This window comes from Dasypus novemcinctus, chromosome 11, assembly GCF_030445035.2.
Source record: "Dasypus novemcinctus isolate mDasNov1 chromosome 11, mDasNov1.1.hap2, whole genome shotgun sequence".
Taxonomy (NCBI): Eukaryota; Metazoa; Chordata; class Mammalia; order Cingulata; family Dasypodidae; genus Dasypus; species Dasypus novemcinctus.
Window position 1 is genome coordinate 63,246,339 of NC_080683.1, and position 22,877 is coordinate 63,269,215.

The 22,877-nt window shown below is 40.7% G+C and overlaps 1 protein-coding gene and 1 long non-coding RNA gene across 6 annotated transcripts in view; one reads left to right on the forward strand and one right to left on the reverse strand.

The window, feature by feature from the left end:
• Positions 1-4,796: 4,796 nt before the first annotated feature.
• On the reverse strand, positions 4,797-22,175 carry LOC105745767 (uncharacterized). 2 transcript variants are annotated; one of them, XR_001118380.4, is made up of 4 exons: positions 22,090-22,175; positions 20,532-20,620; positions 12,278-12,362; positions 7,837-10,288 (listed from the first exon to the last, which is right to left on the reverse strand). It is a non-coding gene; the product is annotated as an uncharacterized lncRNA (long non-coding RNA). The 2 variants fall into 2 exon arrangements; XR_009187986.1 differs by lacking the exon at positions 12,278-12,362 and having other exon boundaries at positions 4,797-10,288.
• The window catches only part of ANKRD6 (ankyrin repeat domain 6), a 94,015-nt gene continuing 93,171 nt past the window's right edge, over positions 22,034-22,877 (forward strand). For 2 of the 4 annotated variants that reach the window (XM_004454522.5, XM_071218597.1), the window contains exon 1: positions 22,206-22,298. Coding sequence is in view for 2 of the 4 variants with exons in the window: in XM_012523698.4 (XP_012379152.1) it covers positions 22,179-22,298 (120 nt within the window). In the remaining 2 variants the exon portion in view is untranslated. Of the gene's footprint in view, positions 22,299-22,877 lie in introns of all 4 variants that reach the window. The other 2 variants (XM_012523698.4, XM_012523699.3) reach the window with 2 other exon arrangements.

Genomic DNA, 22,877 nt, shown 5'->3' on the forward strand with positions numbered 1-22,877 from the left:
CACTTATCATCTTTTATCTTTAACTTTGGGTACTAGCTGCATTTCTGGGGCAACCAGAAGAATCCCACTTGACATCCATTTACAGTGGTCCTGCAGCATGGTATATACTTAGAGTTAATAAATATGCACTCCTCTGTCAGAAAATTTGATATAAAAATCAAGTGTATAGTTTGGTAATAAATAAGATTTGACTTTCTGAAATCTAGTATATACATGGATTTTTTTAGGCCAAGCTATGTCTCTCTCCAAGGTGACTTGAGAATATATCTGCACTCCTGGAATATTGGGTTATTGTTAGCTAAATGCCTATTACATTGTATTAAGTTATAAACTGATACTGTGGAAGAATTAATTCCCCAGATAATGAGGCAGATCTTTTTCCCAGTTTAATTTTCAAAGACAATTAGACAATTTTATGGCTGACTTGAAGCATTTATCTCTAACTAGTGAGTTGATAATCACATTGCCTCCCTAACGAATTCCTGCTGACAATCAAAGGAGAGATGAGTTGTGGATAGTACAAAGCTTTTCAATTAATTTATGATCCTATTAGGTTGAAGTCCGTAACCCTGCAGTGGCTGCCTTTGCCAAAAGAAAGAAAAAAGTTGAAAACCTGTTTTATGGAAAATTTCTTTCTGTACCTAAAAAGGGGTGTGGAAATAAAACACCTCCTAAGAGTGGGGAGGAATAAAGATTTCTTGCCCATTCTTTCTCCTATCCAGGTGAATTTGTTAGTGCTTTTCAGAGAACAAGGTGAAAACAATGTTCAGACTCTGCTTTCACATTCTTGACTGGACATCTCATCTCCAGTTGATTCATTTATTCATTTGATAAATATTTATTAAGTGCTGCTGTGCCCAGGGACTGTTGCCGGCCCAGGGCTACAGTGTGCACATGGACACAGATCATACTTTCTTGAAGTTCCCTAGGGAAGGGGGTAATGGGAGGCAAAAAAAACACAAATAAATCAGTGAGCAAGATAATTTCAAATGGTGTTGACTGATGTGCAGAAATAGAACCTGATAACGTGGTGGGACAGGTGGAGTTGGGAGAGAGGGGCAGCCTAAAACATTTACTCCTGCCTAAAACACCATCTACTCAGGGTAATGTCTGAGAAAGGTTCCCCATTTCGACCCCTCCTACTTGACTTTGTAAGATGATGTCACACACTGGGCAGGTGGAAATGGCAGCCTTTGCAAATCCCTGGCAGACAGCTAGGAGGACTATCTTTGGACTCCCAGTTAAGTAGATCACATAGCTTCTTTAGGGAAAAGAGAAGAAGGCATTCCAAGTCTTAAACAAGAGTAAGGTTCCCCAACCACTGCCTTAATCAGGTTCATTAAAACTGAATGTATATTTAAAACTTCTTCATGATTAACTTTATTTTAATGTTAAGTAATAATATTTGAATTCCTCCATGATGTCTAGAAGCATTCTAATTTAGGAGATGGGAAGAAGTGTGCCCCAAATATAAACCTTTGGCTTTCACTATCAGGAGTAAACCCCAAATGCCTATACTACAAATTAGGGCAAAACTTTAAGAATCAACCACTTTTGGAAAAAAAATACTTGGTTTGAAAAACTCTACTACTGTAGACTGCCTATTTCCTCAGCTACTGTATTTTGACAGCTTAGTAAAAGAAAATAAAAGGACAATGGTAAATGTGTGTGTATGTATGACATACAGGTGAAAAGATCAATGCAAAAATCTGCATTCATCCTTTTGGTTTCACTGGCAAATGTGGAATGTGGTGTATATGGTTGTTTGGCTGAACTCATGCCCTGTATCTGGCCTCCCAGTGTGTGGGGCTCTTTGCTGTTGGTTCTGCACAGAACCTTTGGCAGCAGTGACCAGTAGCATAGGGCCTTGTTCCACAGACTGTCTGTAAGGCAAATTTAAGTCAAAATGAATTTTATCTGAAAGAATATCCATACTTTGGCCTAACCATTGAGAGTTGATTCCTTCTGGAAATTAGGCAGGATCCCGTGGCATTAGCCTCAGTGCACATCCCACTTACCAGCTGTACTTTGGTGGGTCTGAGGAGAGTCTGCTTCCTCTTAGGAAGCTACAGCTCTGGATGAGATAATTGAAAGTTTATTACGCAGGGGGAGGACTGGTTTCTTGCGGGACGGAGTTAAGGGGGCTTGGGGATTCACAGTCCTCAGCCTCATTGGTGTCTGACCAAATTTCCTTTTCCAAGTCTTGAGTCCCACTCACTCAGTGGTCTAACTTCTGTTTGGGTTAATTTCCTCACCTATGAAATGTGGGTAATATTAGGGCAATCCTCTTGGGTTGTCAAGAGGATTAAGCCTAGACCTTCCACATACCTGGCCCATAGCTGAAAAGCTCAATAAATATTAGCTCTTGTTATCACTTCTACTGTCATTGTAATGGGATTCCTCCTGGTTTCTGGGCTAGGCAGCTGTTGTCCCTGTGTTTTCCATCGGCCTTTCTCTGTAAAGCAGCACGACAGCTAAGTCCCCAGAAATGGAAGTGCTATGGAGAGAAAGCCTGTGCTGCTGTGAACTTGACTCCTGAAACTGTACGGCTCTGTCTGAGTTGTGGAATGTGCTCATGAAATGCTGTGTAATTGTCCTCTCTGAAGCCCTGGTGTGCAGAGAAAGACAAGTTTGGGGATTTTTAAAGGAATGTAGCTTATCCAGTGGGAGTAGTCTCAAAAGGCTTTCCCTTCAGGCTTACATCAAAATTTCCCCCTGCTGTAAGGCATCATAACTGATTAAACAAACCGGATGTTCTCATAAAATTTAGGGGAAAGCTTGGAAAGCAAGCCAGCAAGCTGGTGGGTAGTCTTTGTTTTGTTCTAGGCCACACTGCAAACTTGGGCAATCCTTTTACCTCCTTTTTTGGCCTTCATTTACTCGTATGAAAATGAGTATTCTGGGCACAAAGAAGCATTCATTCGTTTCAATTTTTTTGTGTGACCGAAAAAAAAAAGAGAAGCAACCTGAACAGTTATCAACAAGAGACTGGCTAAATAAACTTTAGTATACCATGGATTACTATGTAGCAATTAAAAAGAATGAGGTATTGACTAGTAAAGAGCTCTCCATTTGGGGAAAAAAAATGTTGCAAACAATATATATAATGTGATATTTTGTTAAAATATGCATACAAATACATGCACACAGGCACAAATACATGGTCTCTCTCTGCAGTATGTATGTGTACGTGTGTATATGTATGTGTATGCACAGAATAGTCTACGCAGGGCAGTACCATACCGTGCATGGTTTTCTACTGGAAGAGAATAGGGATGGAGAGGGGAGGTTTGCCCATCTATATTAATTCTCTTTCCTACTGAGAATTACATATGTATTACTTGTGCAATCAAATTAAAAATAATTTCTAAATTGGTTATAAGGCTGACCTTGCGAGATATTTGAAAAACTCCATTGCAGTGTGCAAGGCTACAGACCTGTGAAAGTAACACATCTTCTTCCCAGGGTAAAGTACCCTCCCAGAAGGTTTTAGAGGTTGGGCACTGATATTTTTCAGATACTAAGAGCGAGTGATGCTTCTTTAGCCAAAATCCCTGTTCAATTCATGGGCTAAGTGAATCTGGTAATGACTAAACAAAATGAACAATGTGCTTATAGTTAGTCTTTGGTTGGCAGAGCAGCTTAATCTGCTCTGAGCGGCTGACTAGACCACGGAATGCTGGATTTCTTTGTCAAACATTTAAATCTGGGTCAGTATAAAGGGGATTGAGTAGAATGTTGTATAAATACCCAGGTGATTTCAATATGAGGTCTTTAAGAACTAAATTTTTTAGGCTTCAAATCTAAAGTTGTGCTTTTGAGAGAATAATTCTTGGGGTCAGGGTTTGGAGGGAACTAGTTTATTAGGAAGCAAGAACCAATGAGGGATAGGCAGTGAGGAAGGAGGGAATGCGATGTTACCAATTCTTAGGTAGAAGGAGTGGAATAGAGAGAGGCTGGTTTGAATGTTACAACCTGAGTCTCCAGGAATGGTGATTTTCAATAGGGAGGAGGATGTAGTAGAAGGGAGAGAGAATATGTATGTAAGATGGAGAGACAGTAGAGCTTTTAAAAGCATATTTTAGAGATATATTTTTATAATACTAAGTAATAATAATTTAAAAAACTCAACCAAATCTTCTAGACTGGTTGCAATACCTGGAAAACCCTATAAGGAACTTGGGTTAAAAAAAACTGGAGGGAAGCGGATTTGGCCCAATGGATAGGGCATCCACCTACCACATGGAAGGTCCAAGGTTCAAACCCAGGGCCTCCTGACCTTTGTGATGAGCTGGCCCACATGCAGTGCTGATGTGTGCAAGGAGTGCTGTGCCACACAGGGATATCCCCCATGTACGGGAGCCCCACGTGCAAGGAGTATGCCCTGTAAGGAGAGCTACCCAGCGGAGAAAGAAGTACAGCCTGCCCAGGAATGGTGCTGCACACACATAGAGCTGACACAGCAAGATGATGCAACAAAATGAGACACAGATTCTGGGTGCCGCTGACAAGAATACAAGCGGACACAGAACACACAGCTAATGGACACAGAGAGCAGACAAGTGGAGGAGGGTAAGATAGAGAAATAAAAAATCTTAAAAAAAAAAAACACTGGAAATTACCCTAAAACCACCTCCAGTGAGCAATTCATGAGCAATTCAGAGTTGTGGATCTTCTGTGAATCCCCATTATTGATGGCATGAATAATTTGTACATATTATATGTGCTTTTCCCAAATGTATATAAATCAGTAATAAAGTACCAATTATTCAAAGAAGCTTTCATCACTAGTCTTCTCAATCATTTAAACATTTTATTATAGAAAATTTCAAACATATACAAAAATAGAAAGTATAATGTAACAAAGCCTATGTACTAGTCTCCTCAGCTTCAGCAGTTATCAAAACATGGTCAATCTTGTTTCCTCTATATCCTCCTCCCCCCATCCCAGATTACTTTGTAGCAAGTCCCAGACATCATGCCATTTCATCTATAGTATTTCAGTTTATATCTCTAAAAGCAGTCTCTTAAAAAGCATACCCACTCCTTAATATCATCAGATATCCAGTAATTACTCATATTTTTCTAATAGTCATATAACATTTCAAATTGGTTGTAATTGTGATCCAAAGAAGTTTATACATAGCAATTGTCTGATCAGTCTCTTAAATCTTTCTTAGTCATTAGGTTTTTCCTCCATCTATTTTTTTTCCTTCAATTTTTTATTGAAGAAATTAGGTCATTTGCCTTGTACAGCAGTGCTTCTCAAGTGTAGTTTGCAGACTGGTGCTGGTTGTGACAAGTACAGAACTTGAGAGTAAATATTTAGAAACTATCTTAGCAATTTGACATGGCTGCAACATCCAAACACATGAGCATTACCCATGTGATTTGAGTTTAAATTTTGTATATGACTATGTTCTGATAGTACAGATTCAATGTTCAGAAAACATTCTATATTATGAAGATGATGAAGTTTGTATTAGAATATAAGTTGGCATGCTGTTTCCTTTATAATAATGTCTGCTAAGAAAAAATGTCAGCTGGAATTAAACAGTAGGTTTACTGATAGAGTAAAAGTTATGAATTTACTTAAAGGCTCATCTGCTAAATTCGAGATTATTCTATTATATGATAAGTGGAAGCTGATCAAAAACAATAGTTATTTCATGCCAAAGTACAATTGTTTTCAAGGGGAACAATTATGGCAAATGTTGGATCTCCTAGTGTACTGGAATATAAGCCAGTTTGCCAGTTTGTTTCAACTTTTTAAAAATATGAATTTGTCTCTTTTCTTTGGTATTTTAATGATCTTAATTTTTTCATGCAAAGAAGAAAAAGCAACATGTTTTACAATGGCAAATAAGATCAAAGCGCAAAAAAAAAAAAGCTTGGAAGAACAGAGCTTCAACTGGTTGTTATGATATAGTCCATAATTTAATATCCAATATCAATGAACAGTATCCATGTGTGATATTGTAGGTGTAAAAAAATGATCACCAAATGCCTTTTGAATTTGATCAAATGTTGTGAATTTAGTTGCCCATCAAAAGAAGCTCCATGCATAGGAAATGCATAGATCTAGAAATCCTTTCCTTTAATTGAAAGATAATTTAAATTTAAGTTTACAAAATTACTAAAACGGGTTACCTTTGATTGAAGATGAATTTTGAAAATACAGCGTCAGTTGTCTCATTTTGGAGTTGACAAGTGAATATCTTGAGTTTGTTAAAATTGCTTTGAAATCTATTCTTCCATGCACAAGCATATGTCTTTGGGCCTGGCTTATCTGCCAGGATTGTTATTAAACTGTACAGTGAAGCAGTTCATATAAATATTATTCAAAACAAGTAGTATTATCCTTATTCCATCTTAGAGCTGTTAATAGGCTAGAAGCTCACTTGTCACATTAAGTCTTTAAATAGTGATACACACAGTATTCATTCAGTGTGTGTGTGTAAACATTTAATGTGAGGAATTGTTACTTCATAACTTTATTTTAGAATGATAAAAAGTTGAGTGTAATAGTTATTCTCTTAATTACCTATTGATAACTTTGAATGAATAACATGTACAGCTTTCCTAACTCTTTTATATTTTCCTATGTTTTGTTCCAATTTTATTATTGGAAGGTGCTTTTATGTCTTCTGTATCTCTGAATATAAAAGGAGATTGTATTTTATATCTTTTTTCAATTAGTATATTCTTACTATACTTAAAGTATAATTTTTAATACTGTGACAAGTTAGAAATTTTTAAAACCTGGTTCTCCACCACAAATAGTTTGAGAAGTCTGGATTTTGCTGGTTGCATCTCTCACGTGTCATTTAACACATTCCTCTGTCCCTTGTATCTTCTATAAAATGGTAGTTAAATCTCCTAGAAGCTCGAATAGAATGAGGCTCTTTATGTGTGTGGGAAATATGGGATATGGGCCTGCTTCACAACTGGTAGTATATGCTTATGTCAGGAGTTATGCATATCTGGTTGCTGCTTGTCCCTCTTTTTGTAATGCTATGACCCATAACAACTATTGCCTATATATTTTCAAAATTAATTCATTAGGCATTGAACAGTAGTGATATCCAAATTTTATTATTCCCTTTTCATTTACCTCCATACTTGTCTACTATAGAATATTTCTATGAAGAGAAACTTCAACTGTTTGACTGCCATGAGGCATAGAAAGTAGAAATAGTATAGAGCACTAAATCTTTTTGACATTATCCAAAGCCCTCATACTTGAAAACGTTGTTACCACAGCTCTAGAGGTCTCTTGCCAGAGAGAAATGGCTCTCGCTATTTAATGAATATCTATTCTCTACAAGGTACTGTGAAGGCAAATAGGGGATAAATAAGAGCAGAACATGGTTCCCTCATCTCAAGAATTTTCCTGTGTCACTGTTTACATCAGACCTGACACCTGAAATAATTTAAGATTATCAGTATAAATAATTCAGTGCTAAGTCACCTCATTCCGCAACCTACTCTTTGAGGGCAAAAGTTAGTTTGAAGGTATTCCTAAATATAGCCCTTGAATTTACATTTCACAAACTGGTGGTATTTTTTTCTTTCCTATTTGTATAATGAATTTCCATTTCTGCCCATTAAAAAGAACATGACTTTGTGGGAGAGTGGGAATTTTCTTTGTCCAAATGAGTAACATTTTCCCTGACTGAGATGGCTCCCTTGTCTGTCTGTTCACTGTTTTTGCTCATTTCCTGCTCGTTGTCTCTGTTTTTTTTCTTTAGGAGGAACCAGAAACTGAACCCAGGACCTCCCATGTGGGAGGCGGGCATTCAACTGCTTGAGCCACATCTACTCGCCATGAGTAACTTTTTAAAAAAATCAATTTTATTGGTATTTATTAATAAAGCATACAATTCCTCCTAGGTAAACAATCAATGGAATTTGCTATAATCACATAGTTGTGCATTCATCACTTTAATCATTAGAGATTTTCATTATTTCAATATTAATAATAATAAAAAAACAAAACAAAATTCCTCACCTCTCAGTCTTTCTATGCTTTCCCCACTGTGCATACAATTCAGTGATATGAATTACATTCACAAAATGTTTCCATCATCCCGAACAGAAAATCTATAATTTTAAAACAATAACTACCTATTCTTCCCTTCCCCAACCCCTAGTAACCTCTAATCTACTTCCTGTTTCTATGAATTTGCTTAATCTAGATATTTCTTGTAAGTAGTAGAATCATACAGTATATGTCCTTTTATGTCACTTTGATTGGCATTCTTCAAAATGAAGCAACTCCAAGGACTATGAACAAATACCTTCATTGCAATCAGCCTTTTTTTCAGTTCTTGGTAATTATAAGATAAATGTTGAGCTGCTATTCCTGAAATACTACTTTTAGAAAACGTCTGATTATGGGGCACTGTTGTTGCTAAGTCTGGCACCTAGAAAGATCCTACTATGGCTTGTCCTTGGGGAATTACACGGAATGTGTTCCAGCAACTAGTTGAGGCTGGTGTAGGGGTCAGTGGTTGATCCTGAGTTGGTTCTTGGAGGTAGGAAACCGCCATTGTCAAACCTTTCTCTGCTACCTCCGATAGGAGCCAGCCTGCTGCGTAGTTTCAGAAGTGTGGTGGTAGGACTCTCCTTTTGTTTTTCAGTCTGCAGTCCTGGATGTTGATGCCCTTGCCCATATCTGAAGACAAAGAAGCAGGCTGGAAAGCCACCAGGCATGGTGTCCTATTCCCAAGACTCTGGAGGTGTTGGAGAGTCGTAACCTGCCGACTGAGTCTCAAACCAACTCAAATTTCTCTACACGTTGATATTTCTTTAATGACAGGACTTATCCCTTTGACTGAAGAGCATACCTCATCAGTTTAACCCCTTATTTAATATTATATAGAAAATTGTGTCCCTTAGTTGTCTGATAGAAATCATCGGTGATTATATACCAGGAATGTCAAAAGTCATGTTGGTAAGAGATAATTCCTGTTATTTCGGTTATGTTAACTTCAACAATAGTTTCACTGAGCACTTACTGTATGTCATCACTGTCAAATACTTTATGCTTATTATCTTGTTTGTCTCACAGTAGCTGTATAAGAATTTTCTTTATTATCTCCACTTTAAAGAAGAACAAGTTGAGTCTTAGAGGGTATAAATACCTTGCCCATGAGTCACAGCAGGCATCAGATTGGAATCAAGCCTAGGTCTGTCTGATTTCATTACCCTCACACTTAACTGGATTTTTTTTCAAAAAATGAAATATATTTCACCCTCTTAAAATGTACAAGTCAGTGGTTTTTAGTGTATTCACAAAGGTTTGCAACCATCACAATTCCAGAACATTTTCATCATTCTAGAAAGATTAAGCATTAAGCAGTCATTCCCCATTCTTCCCTCTCTGCTGTCCCTTGCAGCCACTAAGCTGCATTTTGTCTTGATGGATTTGCCTATTCTGGACATTTTGTATAAATGGAATTGTGCAGTATGTGACTTTATTGTGTCTGGCTTCTTTCACCTAGCATAATGTTTTTAAGGTTCATCCATGTTGTAGCATGTATAAGAACTTCATTCCTTTTATGACAATAATAGTCCATTGTATAGATATACCACATTTTTTTGATTATACATTCATTAGATGGAGGATATTTGGGTTGTTTCCACTTTTTGTTTACTCTTTTTGGTTACTGTGAGTAATGCTCTTGTGAATATTTTGTACATTTTTGTGTGATTGTATATTTTCAATTCGCTTGGGTATATATCTAAGAGTGGAATTGCTAGGTACATTGTAACTATGATATAACTGGACTTCTGCTTGAAAACTCTTGGAATCATCTTCTCAAAGTATGAAAACAAGACAGTTTCTGAAGCAATGCTTTAGAAGGCTAATATGTTATTTAGAGGCAGGTTCCCTCAGCTGTGAAAGAGGGGCCTTTTCCTTTGGAGCTGTGTCATCATCATGAAAAGATTATCCAGTGGCAAGCAATGTTGTTACAACTCAGTGTTATCAAACACAGTTCCAATGTGTGGGCAACATGATTTACATAGCAAATAACTTCATTTCATTTCTGTTATCATGCCCCGTCATTGGATGTACTCAGTGTTTCTCATGCCTAATTTGATAAAAATAAGTCATGAACTAAATAAGGGACTCTCTTGGTGTCCTATCGTTTAATATGGGCCCAGTAGATGGAGTAATTTGCTTCTGTGGTGGAAGCTGTATCTCAGCTCAGCCTCTTCTCTCAGTAATTTTCCATTTAATAATATTCAGGCAGCGATTGTTCTTTTACTCGAACATGCTTACCTACAACAAGAAACAATTGAGTTAAAGGCTTATTCTTGCCTGACTTTTGAAGACCTAGGCTGCTTCTTGGAAAGGTGAGTAGTAGACAGAACCCCAGCACTCAGCACTCTTGCCCTCTGAGGATGCTCTCATGCATTATGCGATTCACAGTCTGTATACATTTACCTTCTCAGCAGTAGCTACCTCTCACGATGGTGTGCTCACGGCCTTCCTGTGTCCTTCCTCTTGTTCCCCTCTCTGCCTTCTCCTCTACCTTCCCCCTTTTCTTGTTCTCTATCACTCTCCTCCCACCACCATGCTCTTTGTTTTGACATTGGGCTAGATAAAGATGGTATTCAAGAGGTGACCTCTCTGAAGTTGGAGACTGTGCAGTACCATCCTTGTCAAGGACTTTGGGAGAATCCCTCAAGAAAAGGGTTGTCAGGACTGAAATATCCACCCAGAAGGGGGTCCGTGGATTCTCCTCCCAAGGGAATCCCCAGGGACCTGGATCTCAGGTCCCTGAGAGTAGGGAAGAGCTGAGCCCAGGAGGGAAAGCTCCACCATCTACCATAGCAAATCCAGACTCGCCCTTTGCTGAACAGAAAGCAAAGTCTCTTGCTGTGGGGAAACAAAGAGAGGGCACAGGGTTAACCTGGGCCGCTGGCACAGAAGGCAGAAGGGTCTCATGCTTTGTAATTTCTCAGATTGTCCCTTTTTCTGGGAAGCTCTTCAAGTCAACTAATTAAATATGTTTTCATTGTGGAAATAGTTTTGACTCTGATGAGAAAATCCTGAGAGAGAGGACTCTTAAGATTGTTTAAAACTCTTGGGAATGAATATTCCTGGGGCTAATTCTAATCATAATAAGTGATTCAAGGTCGGTGTCATTGCTGTTCCTGCTGCTTTCATTTTAGGAACCTCTTTTCCTTATTTAGATGTGGCAGAATTTTTTAAAAATATATTTTCAATTTATTTTTAAAAGATACATAGATTACATAAAATGTTACATAAAAAATATAAGGGATTCCCATATGCCCCACTCCCTACACCTCCTACTTTTCTCACATTAACAACTTCTTTCACTCGTGTGGTACAGTCACTGCAGTTGAACACATTTTGGAACATTGCCACACAGCATGGATTATGGTTTACATTGTAGTTTACACTCTCTCCCACTCCTTCTATCCATTATGGCAAGATATATAATGGCCTGTATCTGTCTTCACAGTGTCATTCAGGACAACTCCAAGTCCCAAAAATGCCCCCATATTATACCTCTTTTTCCCTCTCCCTGCCTTCAGCACCTCCAGTGGCCACTGTCTGATGTGGCAGAATTTTAACTTTGGGTAAGTCACAGTATCTGGTGATGCTAATTTAGTATGTCACGTGATATAATTATTGCCTAATGAAGCTAGTGGACCAAACTTGCTCATGGTTAATGTATTACTGAAGTTTAAGATATGGGCCATATCCAATTTGAAGGAAAGACTTAGATAGGGATCTGGGTTAGGAAGAGGCTAAATGTGAGGTGGAGCAGATTTGGAAGTATGGCATTCCCTGAAGCCTCTGTCCACCTAACTAGAGCCTCCTCTACCTCAATGATGGGAGCCCACCCAGGTTAGGGAAAGCACAAGTGGTGGTGGTGGTGTCCAGAATATATTATCTTTGCTGTGTACTGTGCATATACATGTCTGATTATTTCTCTGCGAAACCTTGAATATAAGAAGAGAACCGCAAAGCCTCTGACTGCTGTTGATTGGATATACTGGAAATCCTAATCCCCTACCTCTGCAGGGACGTTGGCTCTACACCACAGCTAAATGCTGTATCATGCTGTGTGCTGGCTGAGGAAGGCCAAGAGACCCAACTTTCCCTGGCAAAGGCCCTGTGAACTATAAAGAAGAAATGGTGGAAGAAACATAGGAAGGATTAGATGTTGGAAAGTATTTGAAGATCTATTTAGAGAATTTAGTCTCCCATTGACTTTATGCATACACACATACACACCTAGTATTTCCTGGGTGCTTCTTCTGTGCCAAGCTCCATGCTATGTATTTTTCATCCACTCCCTTGGGCAATCCTCTTGGCCACCCTATGAAGTCAATAGCCACCATCGTTATGCCTGTTTTATAGCTGAGGACTTACAGCCTGAAGAAGTTGGAAGTTACTCACTATGTGGCTGGAGTGTTTAAATAGACCCTTTTCTGCTCTTACCCCTACCCACTCTTGTTTCAGCCAAACTTGGAAGAAAATTGAGGTGGGAGACCTGTGTAGTAGCCTTCTGCAAACAGTGGTATGGAAAGCATCCAGGCCATACCCAGTGTTTCCAGGCCTGTCTCTTCTTGTAGGTGATAGACCATATCAGCCTAAAATCAAATCTAACTCAGACAGGCTTGCTGGTAATTGCAGGTTTTAAAGAGATATTAGAGAAAATCATGGGGGTTAGAGGAAATGGGGATGGGGAGGAGGAGCATACCTCAGAGTATCTGGAATTTTTAGTATCAGATGTCTATTATGTTAAGAAATACTTCAATGGCAGAGTTACTGAATAAAATGAAGCCCTTGAAATGAAAACAGGGTACAGAAGTGTTAAAATCCATTTCTGAAGGATCACATGGCAAATATTTATGAGCAGCAGAAATTTGCAGACAGCTAGTCTCCCTGAAGGGTTGACCAGGGATAAGGCTGCTGTCTTCTAAGGAATAGTGGAAGAAATACTACCGAAAACCAAATTATAGTGGTAAATCATAGTCGTTGTTTGCCTCTGAGCATTCATGCTAATCCCAGACTTCACTTGGTCATAGGTGGGACTGTGTGTGCAGGATTCCATTCAGACACTTAATTCCTGGCTAGCAGAGCAGATTCATGATCTTTTCATGCTTGGGGAGGAATTGGAAGCTGACACCCCAACCCAACTCTATTTCAGTTCATTGGAGTTTCCCATGGGTAGATCTGGCTAGCAGCTGGAGAGATACTAGTGAGGGGAGTTAACACTCAGCAACATGAGTCCCTTCTGCTGGCATCATGCAGTCACCTAGTGCTTCCCTACCACATTTTTACCTTCCTAAAGGAATGAAAGAAGGACCTTACATGGCAGCGTGAAGCGCTGGAACTACCCTGGCTGTAGTGAGGTCAGTAGTGGGGAGCCCAAAGCACTTAAAAGTTGGGTAACATAGTGGCTTTCTGGCTCTTGGCCATGAAGGCACGTGTGAGTGTGAGCGACTTTAAAAAGGAAGTATAGTTTAGGGCAGTGAAATTCTTCTGTATGATACCATATTGGTGGCTACGTGATATTGTGCATTTGTCAAAATCATGCAACTCTACACATGAAGAGTGAACTCTAAACTGTGGACTTTAGTTACTAAAAATGTCTTAAAACTGGTTCATCAATTGTGGCAATTGTACCACACTAATGCAAGATGTTAATTATAGGGGGAACTCTGCTGGTGTGAGGGGATACATGGGAACTATACTTTCTGTGCTATTTTTCTGTAATCCTAAACTTGCTCTAAAAATAAAGCTTATTATTTTTTAAAAAGGAGGCAAGTGTATGAGTATAAATGGCTCAGATAAGTAACTGATGAGTTATTAAACATCCATTATGTATAAATCATTTGTATTAGTTTCTTATGGCTGCATAACAAATTACCATAAACTAGGCAGCTTAAAACACCAGAAATTTATTCTCTGATGGTTCTGGAGGCTAAAAGTCTGAAATGAAAGTGTTTATGTGTGATTGCATTTAGGGCCTGCCTGGATAATCCAGGATTAGCACCTCCTCAAAACCCTTCACTCAATCACACCTTTTGCTATATAGCGTAATAATGGCAGGTTCCAGGAATTAGAATGTGGACATATCTTTTTGGTGGCCACCATTCAGCCCACTGCAGCCTGCATTAATTTATTTGCATACGTGAAGAATGAGAGCATCATTTGCTCCCTAGGAGTCTGTAATCTAGTTAGATAAGCACTGACACTTTTGTTTATTCCGCAAGCATTCACTGTTCACATGCCATATGCCCGGCTCTTTGCTCTAGCAGATTTACAGAGAGGGAAGGAAACATAGCCCCTGTCCTAGGGAACTTCAGAGTCTAAGAAAAGAGGCCATTAAAACAAGGCTGACCCTGAAGAATTTCAGTTTCATGTGTTCCAGTATTTATATATAGTTGTTCCAAAAAGCAAAATCCAAAGACCAAAGATAATTTAAAAAATAATTTTAGTCAGCAAGTTGTTTCTCTCATAAACTCATACCCTGTGAACAATTTTAATATTCCCCCTTTCTTCCCCTAAATCTCTCATATTACACAATGTTCAGGAGCCTATGGGTTACCACCGCCCTCCAGAATCCTACAGAACTCTCAAAATGAGAGAAAGGAATAATCCAAGGGATGGTAAGGTAAGAGGACAGTGGGTCACAGAAACCAAGGGAGGAGGGAGTTTTACAGGGGCAGGAGGAAACAGGGCCTAGTGCAGCAGAGAAATCATGTGAAGAACTGAAAGTTACCATTGCATTTGGCAATTAGATCAACTTAAAATAAATTTCAATGGGAAAATGGGGAGTGGGGGTGGGGAGAAGAGAAAAACCCATATCAAAGCAGATTTAAGTTGTGGATGGAAGTTAAGGTATGGATTCATGGAAGGGTTGCTTTTATTGTTGCCTGTTTTTGCTTTTGGCTTAACGCGACAGGGGTTGAGGGTAGTGAGAAGGAAATTCCTGAGCAGCTGTGGTGCCTTCCAGTGTGTGTGTCCTGACAGTCCTGTGTCACTGGGTAGGGGCTGTCTGGAGATGTCATTCTCTTGTGGCCTCAGGAGGTGGTGTCCTCCACTTCTGGGAAGAAGTGAGAGAGGAGAATAACTACACCCCCATTCTGTGTTCTCTTCCAAGGATTCAGCCATAGGCCGCCTCATCTAAAGGGAAAGGGAAAAAAATTAGCTGGCTAGGCACCTAACAGGGCACCTCCTGTTTCTCATGGGATTTACAAGTACCTGAAGGCCAATTAATGGCTAGAAAAATCAATTCATCATTAGTTTCTCTATCATCCATTTAGCAGACATTAAAGGCTACCTGTGTCCCAGGTATCATGCTAAGTGCTGAAGACAAGATGCCCAAAACAGGGTTTCTACCCTCAAGGAGTTCAGTCTAACCAAAGAGATCAGCCCTTCAGCAAATACCAGCAATCAGAGTGGGAGGGGCGCCTACAGAAAACTGTAGGATCATAGTCAAGGGATTGATCCTGTGGTCTAGGGAAAGGTGGGGACAGCAGAAGGCTCAGTAGAAATGACAGCGGGTTTGAGTTTTGAGAATGTGGATGGTCATATGACTAAGAGATGGGAGGCTGAGTCCTGATTCAGAGACTGATGGTCTAGCAGGGCCAGACAGTCAACAAATTATTGTCCCATGTAGAAAGTGGCAGACTCTCCACCTTAAGCCTTCTGTTAGTCACATCTTCACTCGATATGTTTTTGTGCCTCTGTATTTTTACATCTGTGGGCAACTCTTCTTGATGGTAGATTATCACAGGTTTCCTGAATAATATTCAGCTGTCACTCAACTTTCATTGCCTCCACATACCTCTTACAAAGATTCAGCACGTGTCAAATTCCAAAGAGTTACTGTACTTGAAATGGCTTGAAAAATAAGCAAATAAGTTCCTTTGCAATGGTGGTGTGTATAAAATGAGTCATGGACTTGCTAAAGAGGTGCAATTTCTGCCCGTTTTCTGTCTTTTGCACATACCACTCATGGACACCAGGCTCTGTGAGCAGAATCAGGGCTGCTGTGTCCTTGTTGACAGTATTGTTGAGGGTTTCTGCCTCAGGGGTAGGTATTCTCAAAGCAAATACCCCCACAGATGAGAAAATTAACCACTTCTGTTGTAATCAGTTCACATTTCTCTCCTGGCTCCTGACCTTTTGGACCCTGATAATGGCTTATCAGTGGCCAGATGATACATTTCTTCAAAGTAGGGAGTGAGTCACATTCATTTCTGTTCTAGCCACACTTGTCCATCAGTAGTGCTCACAGTACCCCAATAGTGACCACTTTTGGACAAATTAGTATGAGTGTTTTATGTTGAAAATAAGCTTGTCCTGTCATTCTACTGGTAACGTTTTCCCAGTGGAGACCAACCTCTCTACAACGTGAACTGGAGTTCGTGGCTGTTCTCAGGCCCTTAGTGTAAGCCAGAAAATGGCTGAAGCAGAATCCCAGCCCGTTACCACTAGGAGCTGTTACCCTTAGGAAAATGGGGACAAAGCTTTGGATAGGGACGGTGCTCAGAGGGTTGGTATTGACAGAGTAGAGTTGTTTTCCCATCTTCAGTACCAGCGACTCTGGCTTTAGAAATAAAGAGAAAGTGTGGGATATTGGCTCAAGTCAAAATGAAAACCCTCGTCCTTTCTCTGATCTCTCCAGTTGATTTTCTGTTGCTTCAACAAGTGACTGGAGAACACACCTGGAATGTCAAGAGCCAGTGAAATATATTCTCTTCGCTTATAACAGCTCCTAAAGGGCTCTGCTCCCTGTTTTCTCCCTTCCTCCTTCCTTGCAGAAACTGTTCAGAGGAGGGTTTTGAGAGACAAACTGTGGATTTACAAACATCAGGGACAGCTGCTCAGCCAGACACTTCCTGTGCTGCTGCAGTCACGGTGTTGGAACTCTCTGCCGAGGAGGGTGGAGCATCTGGTTCTCTGCTGTTCCCACAAGTGCTTGTTTTCCTGTTATCATGAAGGCAATTCTTTACAAATTTTGACCCTTCCTGCATCTCCCCTACCTTGCAACACATATTACTACAACTTCCCTTCTCTGCCACCATGGCGTCATTCAAAAACGCGAATCTGTGAATTATTCCCTGACTCTTCAATTAGGGCAGTGCTACAGGTCCTCTGCCTGCGGGAGGGAGCAGTCTTGCAAAATCTGAAGACCCAGGACCTTAAGATGCTGTGCGGAGCAGACTAGGAAGCCACACAACATTGCAAGCTGAATGGATGGTTTAATAAGCTTTTAGATGTGATTAAGCCAGAGGCGGCAGAGGAGGCTAAAGGAAAAAAGGCAGCAACATTTTAATGTAAATCACCGCAGACCCACTGAGTGTGACAGCCCTAGGAAGCTAATGATCTCTCCAGGAAAAAATTGACTGCAGTTATCCAGAAATAGAACACGATGTAGAAAGGGAAGAACAGACCCCCGAATGTGAGTACAATCTCTCTTCAACACAGGGTTTGAAGTACTAGGAACAGAGCAAGTTGTAACTGCTGGTATGCTCTTCCCACTGGTTCCTGAGAGCCTGTGGACGGTTTGTGGGTGGGCTTTGCACAGTGTGTGGTTTGGGGTTTTGTTTACATGTCTCTTCTAGAATATTTTGCCTGTCAGGAGACTGATATAGTGGCCTTCAGATATTGGTACCCGGAGACTGTTATAAGTCTCCAAGAAAATAGCAAAGCAAATCTCATAGATGTTTTGCTAAAAAAAAAATCACATCACAAGACAAGCAGCTCTGTGTCCTTCTGGCATTTGTGATAAGAGAATTGACAAATTGGAGAGCCATGAAAATGGGGCAGTGGGCTGAGAGGAACAACAGAAATCTTTCTTAGGAAGATAAATTGCTTTTTGGATTCAAGGTGCTCACTGCATACAGATGCTCATGCATTTATTTCATTTCTGCCTAAAGAACTGACAGCATGTTTGCATTTAAGAATTTCACGCTGTGAAATGTGTCATCATGACAAAGACAGGGATGTGATTGATAGACTTGGGGCAGAAGAAATCCCTCACCACCAGCAATAGGAAGTATCTTGAATGATACTTGGAAGAGGAGGCTACAGCTGGGGTACCCAACAGGTTGGCAGTGAAGTTGCTGTTCCACCTACCTTCCCACCCCCCACCTCCGCCTCTGCCTGGCCTGATTTGTTAGTTGGGAGGAATCAGATGAGAAGCAGAGTATTTTCTCACTCTAATAGGATGGGGGTCATTATTCTAAGTGGGAGGTAAGGAAACCAAGGATGTAGGACAGTGATCATGAGAGAGATGGATAGCCAGCTGACTGTACCCCCACCCATGACTGAAGGTGCAGGAGGAAGCAGAAAGGATGGCTTGGTCACTTTGATCCCTCCCCCACCACCCACGTGTAAATACAAATGCAGATGAATGCTAGGGTTCCTAGCAGTGAGGCTATTATTGGGTTTAAATTAAGAATGAGTTTGAGATATCCAAGCATGCAGTGATGGTGTTAGCAGCAGACTAGGAATTGGAAACCTGGAATTCTCTTCCTAATGTTGAAGGCAGTTTTGGCGTGTCTTTGGTAAGGGTGGTATCCCATTTCCCCTGTGAGCAATCAGTCTATCCTGGAGGCTGCTCTGTGCTTCAGCCAGTGGACTGGATTGGAGGTGATGGAGGGGCTGGAGTGGGAAGCAATCCCCTTTTTTTTAAAAACTTTATACATACTCCATATCCATACCAAACATACTTTCCCTTCCCTGCTTTAGGGAGCATTTTTACATAGCTTTGACTAAAATGCAAAAAATGAAACATTTTTGTTTGGCCAACATTTTTTCTATCTCTGGAACAACAACAAAAAAAGAATAGTAGGTGCTGGACTTATTTTAGCCAGGGGTTGTTTACCAAAAGTAATGATCTCAACAGGTTATCTCAGTAGCTTGCTACCACGGCAATAAGTGTACCGTGCCATTCATCTCTGTGTTTAAGAGGCTGACTTTATTGCATGGGATAGGAGGCTGGAGGGGAGACCTCTTTGACCCTGGCATCCATTTCTGAGGAGGCTGGAGCAGTGCCCCCAGCTGCCTGCTGGGCTGTCCTGAGGTTGCAGCAAGATCTCTATCCCCAGGGACCAAGCTATGGGATAGACTTTTAGTCATGACAATATTTTTTATTTTTATTTTTTAATAAAATTTTATTGAAGTATATCTTTTATACATGTATGTAAACAAGTATCTAGTAAAAGTTATGAACTTAAAAAACAAACTCGCATATCATTTATAGTGTTCCTGTAAATCACCCTATCACCACCTACTTGCATTGTTGTGAAACTTTTGTTACACACTATGAAATAGCATCATCAAAATATTACCATTAACTATAGCCTGTATTTTACATTTGGGGTGTTTTTCCTGCAACCCATCTAATTATTAACACCCTTGTATTAGTAGTATACATTTGCTATAGTTCATGAGAGGACATTCTCATATTCTGTTAACCACAGACCATCTTCAAACACTGGATTCCCTGTGTGTTATAAAGCCCCCTGTTGTGTACAGTCCATTCAAAGTGTACACTCAGTGGCTCTTGTTTTCATCAGAGAGTTGTGCTTTCATGCCTCAGTCCATTTTAGAATGTTTTCATAACACCAAAAGGAAAAATACCATAGCCTCTTGTACCCTCCCCAGAATAGATATATCTTCTTCATCATGACATATATCCCTTAGAATTGATTTATCTTCTTTGCCATTGCTGCAAAATATTACAATATTACTGTTAACTATCTTCCATAAGTTACATAAGTTGTAATTTTTCCATGTATCACCATATTCTTAACACTTTATGAAAGAACATTCTTATATTTATAATAGCCACAGGCTTCATCCACCACTGAAATTACTGTTATATATACTCTAGGTTATTCTCTAGTTTTCTTTTGACATTTGCATATCATAAATGTCAGACATGTCTACCCCTTTCAGCCACAATCTCATTTATAAATCAGTAGTGTGATTTATACATGATAATATTTAAATGAATGAGGGCATTATACCTGAGACATTCAAATGTACATTGCAGGAAAGGTACCGGGAGGTTGGGTTTAGGTCAAATGCTTGGGTAGGTGAAGGGGTAGAATTTGGTGGTAGAACAGAGATCTAGAAAGACATGGCTAACACCCTATGTTTTCCTGCCATTTGGACCTGGAGTGATTTTGCAATATTTGGGTAGAGTAAAAACTCAGAGAGTGGGTCTGAATGTAGCTGAGATAACCTAAATAAAAAGAAGCAATGTGTCTTAATATTTACCAAAACAAACCACTTCCAAATAGTGTGGCAGCCCCAGAAACATAAAACCCAAACGACAATCCTGGTGAGATGCTGGGAATTTCCAAAGGCATTTCTAGATCTGCACCTCGACTCACACTGCTTTGAGTTGCAACTTTATTCTTTCACTGACTCTTTCATTCAACAAGTATTTCTGGAGCTTCCCAGGGAACTCTCACTGTAGCTATCTGAGACTCCCCTGCTTTGGGGGAATTCTCCATACCTTTTCCCAGATCCTTTATGCTTCTGCACCTTGTGAGCAGGCACAAGTTGGGAGAGAAGGGTTCCTTCTCTTTCCTTGACATTCTTTACCTGCATTTTGAACAACAGATGGAGAAGAATGAGAAAATGTGATACTTCACAGGTTGGGGGAATAAGAATGATCTTTCTGAAGTTATAATATTCACATTTGGTCAACACTTTCACCTGGTAATATATCACTTTTAATCCCAGACAGTCTTGGGAGAGAGCCATTCTGCTCTTTCCTCTGTTCTTTGTGTTAACTTCAGCCCCAGCCTCCCTGACTGGTGAAATGACCTGCCTGAAGGCCACTGTGAACAAAAGGCAGGGCAGACCTAATCCAGACCGTTTCAGCCATACCTATCTCTTATCTTTAGAGACTGAAATGATCATTGGAGTTGACTGGAAGCAACTGGAAGTCTCCCTGGCCTTCAAAATTAGAATGTGTGATAGGGCCTGGAATGAAGAATGGTATCCCTTAGGCACAGCAGTTCCTTTCCTTTCCATTCTATTTGCATATATTGTTTTTATAATTACTTTTTATTTTAAAGCATACTTATTTTATAATAAATATTTTTTTAAAACAAAGATGCCATCACTGCCTAGCTCTCCTACAGCAGTGGATTGGATGCTAAAGCATTCCCTTCTTTTACACAAAGAATGACCGTTTCACCTTTGAAACAATTACCAATGGCTTTGGTTTGGTCTGATGGTGGCCCCGTTCTTCTTGGCCATTTGGTGGAAAGAAGAGCTTAGGTTCCAGACCCCACCTCCCACTCGGGCTTGAGCCCTGGAGGTGCTTTTGGTAGGCTATTTATTTTCCTCGTGTAAAGTGAGAAAGCAACGTGACCAGCCCTCCTCCTAAACTGGACGTGCAGCCATCAGGGCTCCTGGCACCCCTGTTGCTCCCAGGTGGGTTGTTTCAGCAGTAACTGGAGGAAGAAGATGGCCCAGGCCTGTGTCCAGCTCATCTGTCCCAGAATTAGGCAACTGCACTGGTTACAGTGACTGAGAAAAGGATCCAAGTAGAAACTGCAGTAAATACTGGGAGGAACCCCAAGGAGAAGTCCCACTCCTCAGGGCCTCCGTAGGGTGTGGAGCGGCACATTAACCACAGCAGACCACATAGCACAGCCTGGAAGGCCTTAGTGACCATTCCGGCATGGTTACCTGCCCGAAAAAGGCGAGTCTGTAAACCAGGCAGCATTTGGACGATTACTACGGGTCGCTGCCACCCAATTCTGTCCTAGTCCTCTGGAAGGTGCTTAAGGAGGAAGAAAGGAGGGAGCTGGCACATCCGGCCACCTCCACTCAAAGCTCTTTTCAGGGGCTTTGCTGTGGTGAGTATGCCTCCCTCATGCCCCTCTCCCTAGCCTCCCTACCCTGCAAAGAACAGTTGTGGAATGCCTACCATCAGAGAGAAGGAGGTGTGGCCTGCCCTGTGTGGTGAGTGGCACTGACAGCAGCTTTTTTTGTAACCCCTAGGTCCTGAAGATGGCATAGCATAAAAGGCACCTTCCGATGACCGGGAGCATCTTTACCTGTGGCTGCCAGCTCGGGCCAGTGGCTTCGTGTTGAGCTGAAAGAACTTGTCCACTGCTCTCCCGAAAAACTCTCTCTCTCCTAATTCATGAGCCAGCAGGATGCGGTCGCTGCACTTTCGGAACGCCTTCTCATAGCCGCGTACAAAGGCCAAGCAGAGAATGTGGTTCAGCTCATCAACAAGGGCGCCAAGGTAGCGGTTACCAAGGTAACAAGAGGAAAAACTCTTCAGCCATTCCCTGGGAACTAGCCTGCCTCTTAACCATTGTCTACAAAGCTGTTGTGTTTGGGTCACAGCTTTCAAAGAACTTGCTTTTCTCCCAGTGATGGTGGTTTGGGGAGAAGGAAGGAGGATTAAAAATGTTTTCATTGCATTCTTTCAAATGAAGTAACTTGTAATTAGCAGTTGACAGTCTTTCTTATCTACTCCTTTAGCTAAATGGACAGGAGTTCCCTCCAGAGAAGTTGGCATACAAAAGCATACCAGGCAGAGTATTGGTGTGATAATCACGTTAGACAGGTTGCCCAGTGGGGTGGGCCAGCCTGTGGCCAGGGAGCCCCTCAGCCACTGGGATCCTTGTTGTCTCCATGTATACAATGACTGGCTTGGACCAGATGACTGCCATGACATCTTTGGTTTTCTATGGTCAATGGAAATGTGTGGTAAGCTTTGGAGGACATTTTTCACCCCTTACTTACACTCCATGGTAGACAAGAGACCATTCTGACCAAAGGGTTGTTTTGTAGCAAAGCCAAGAAAAGGCGAGCTTTGCACAGGTAGATGACA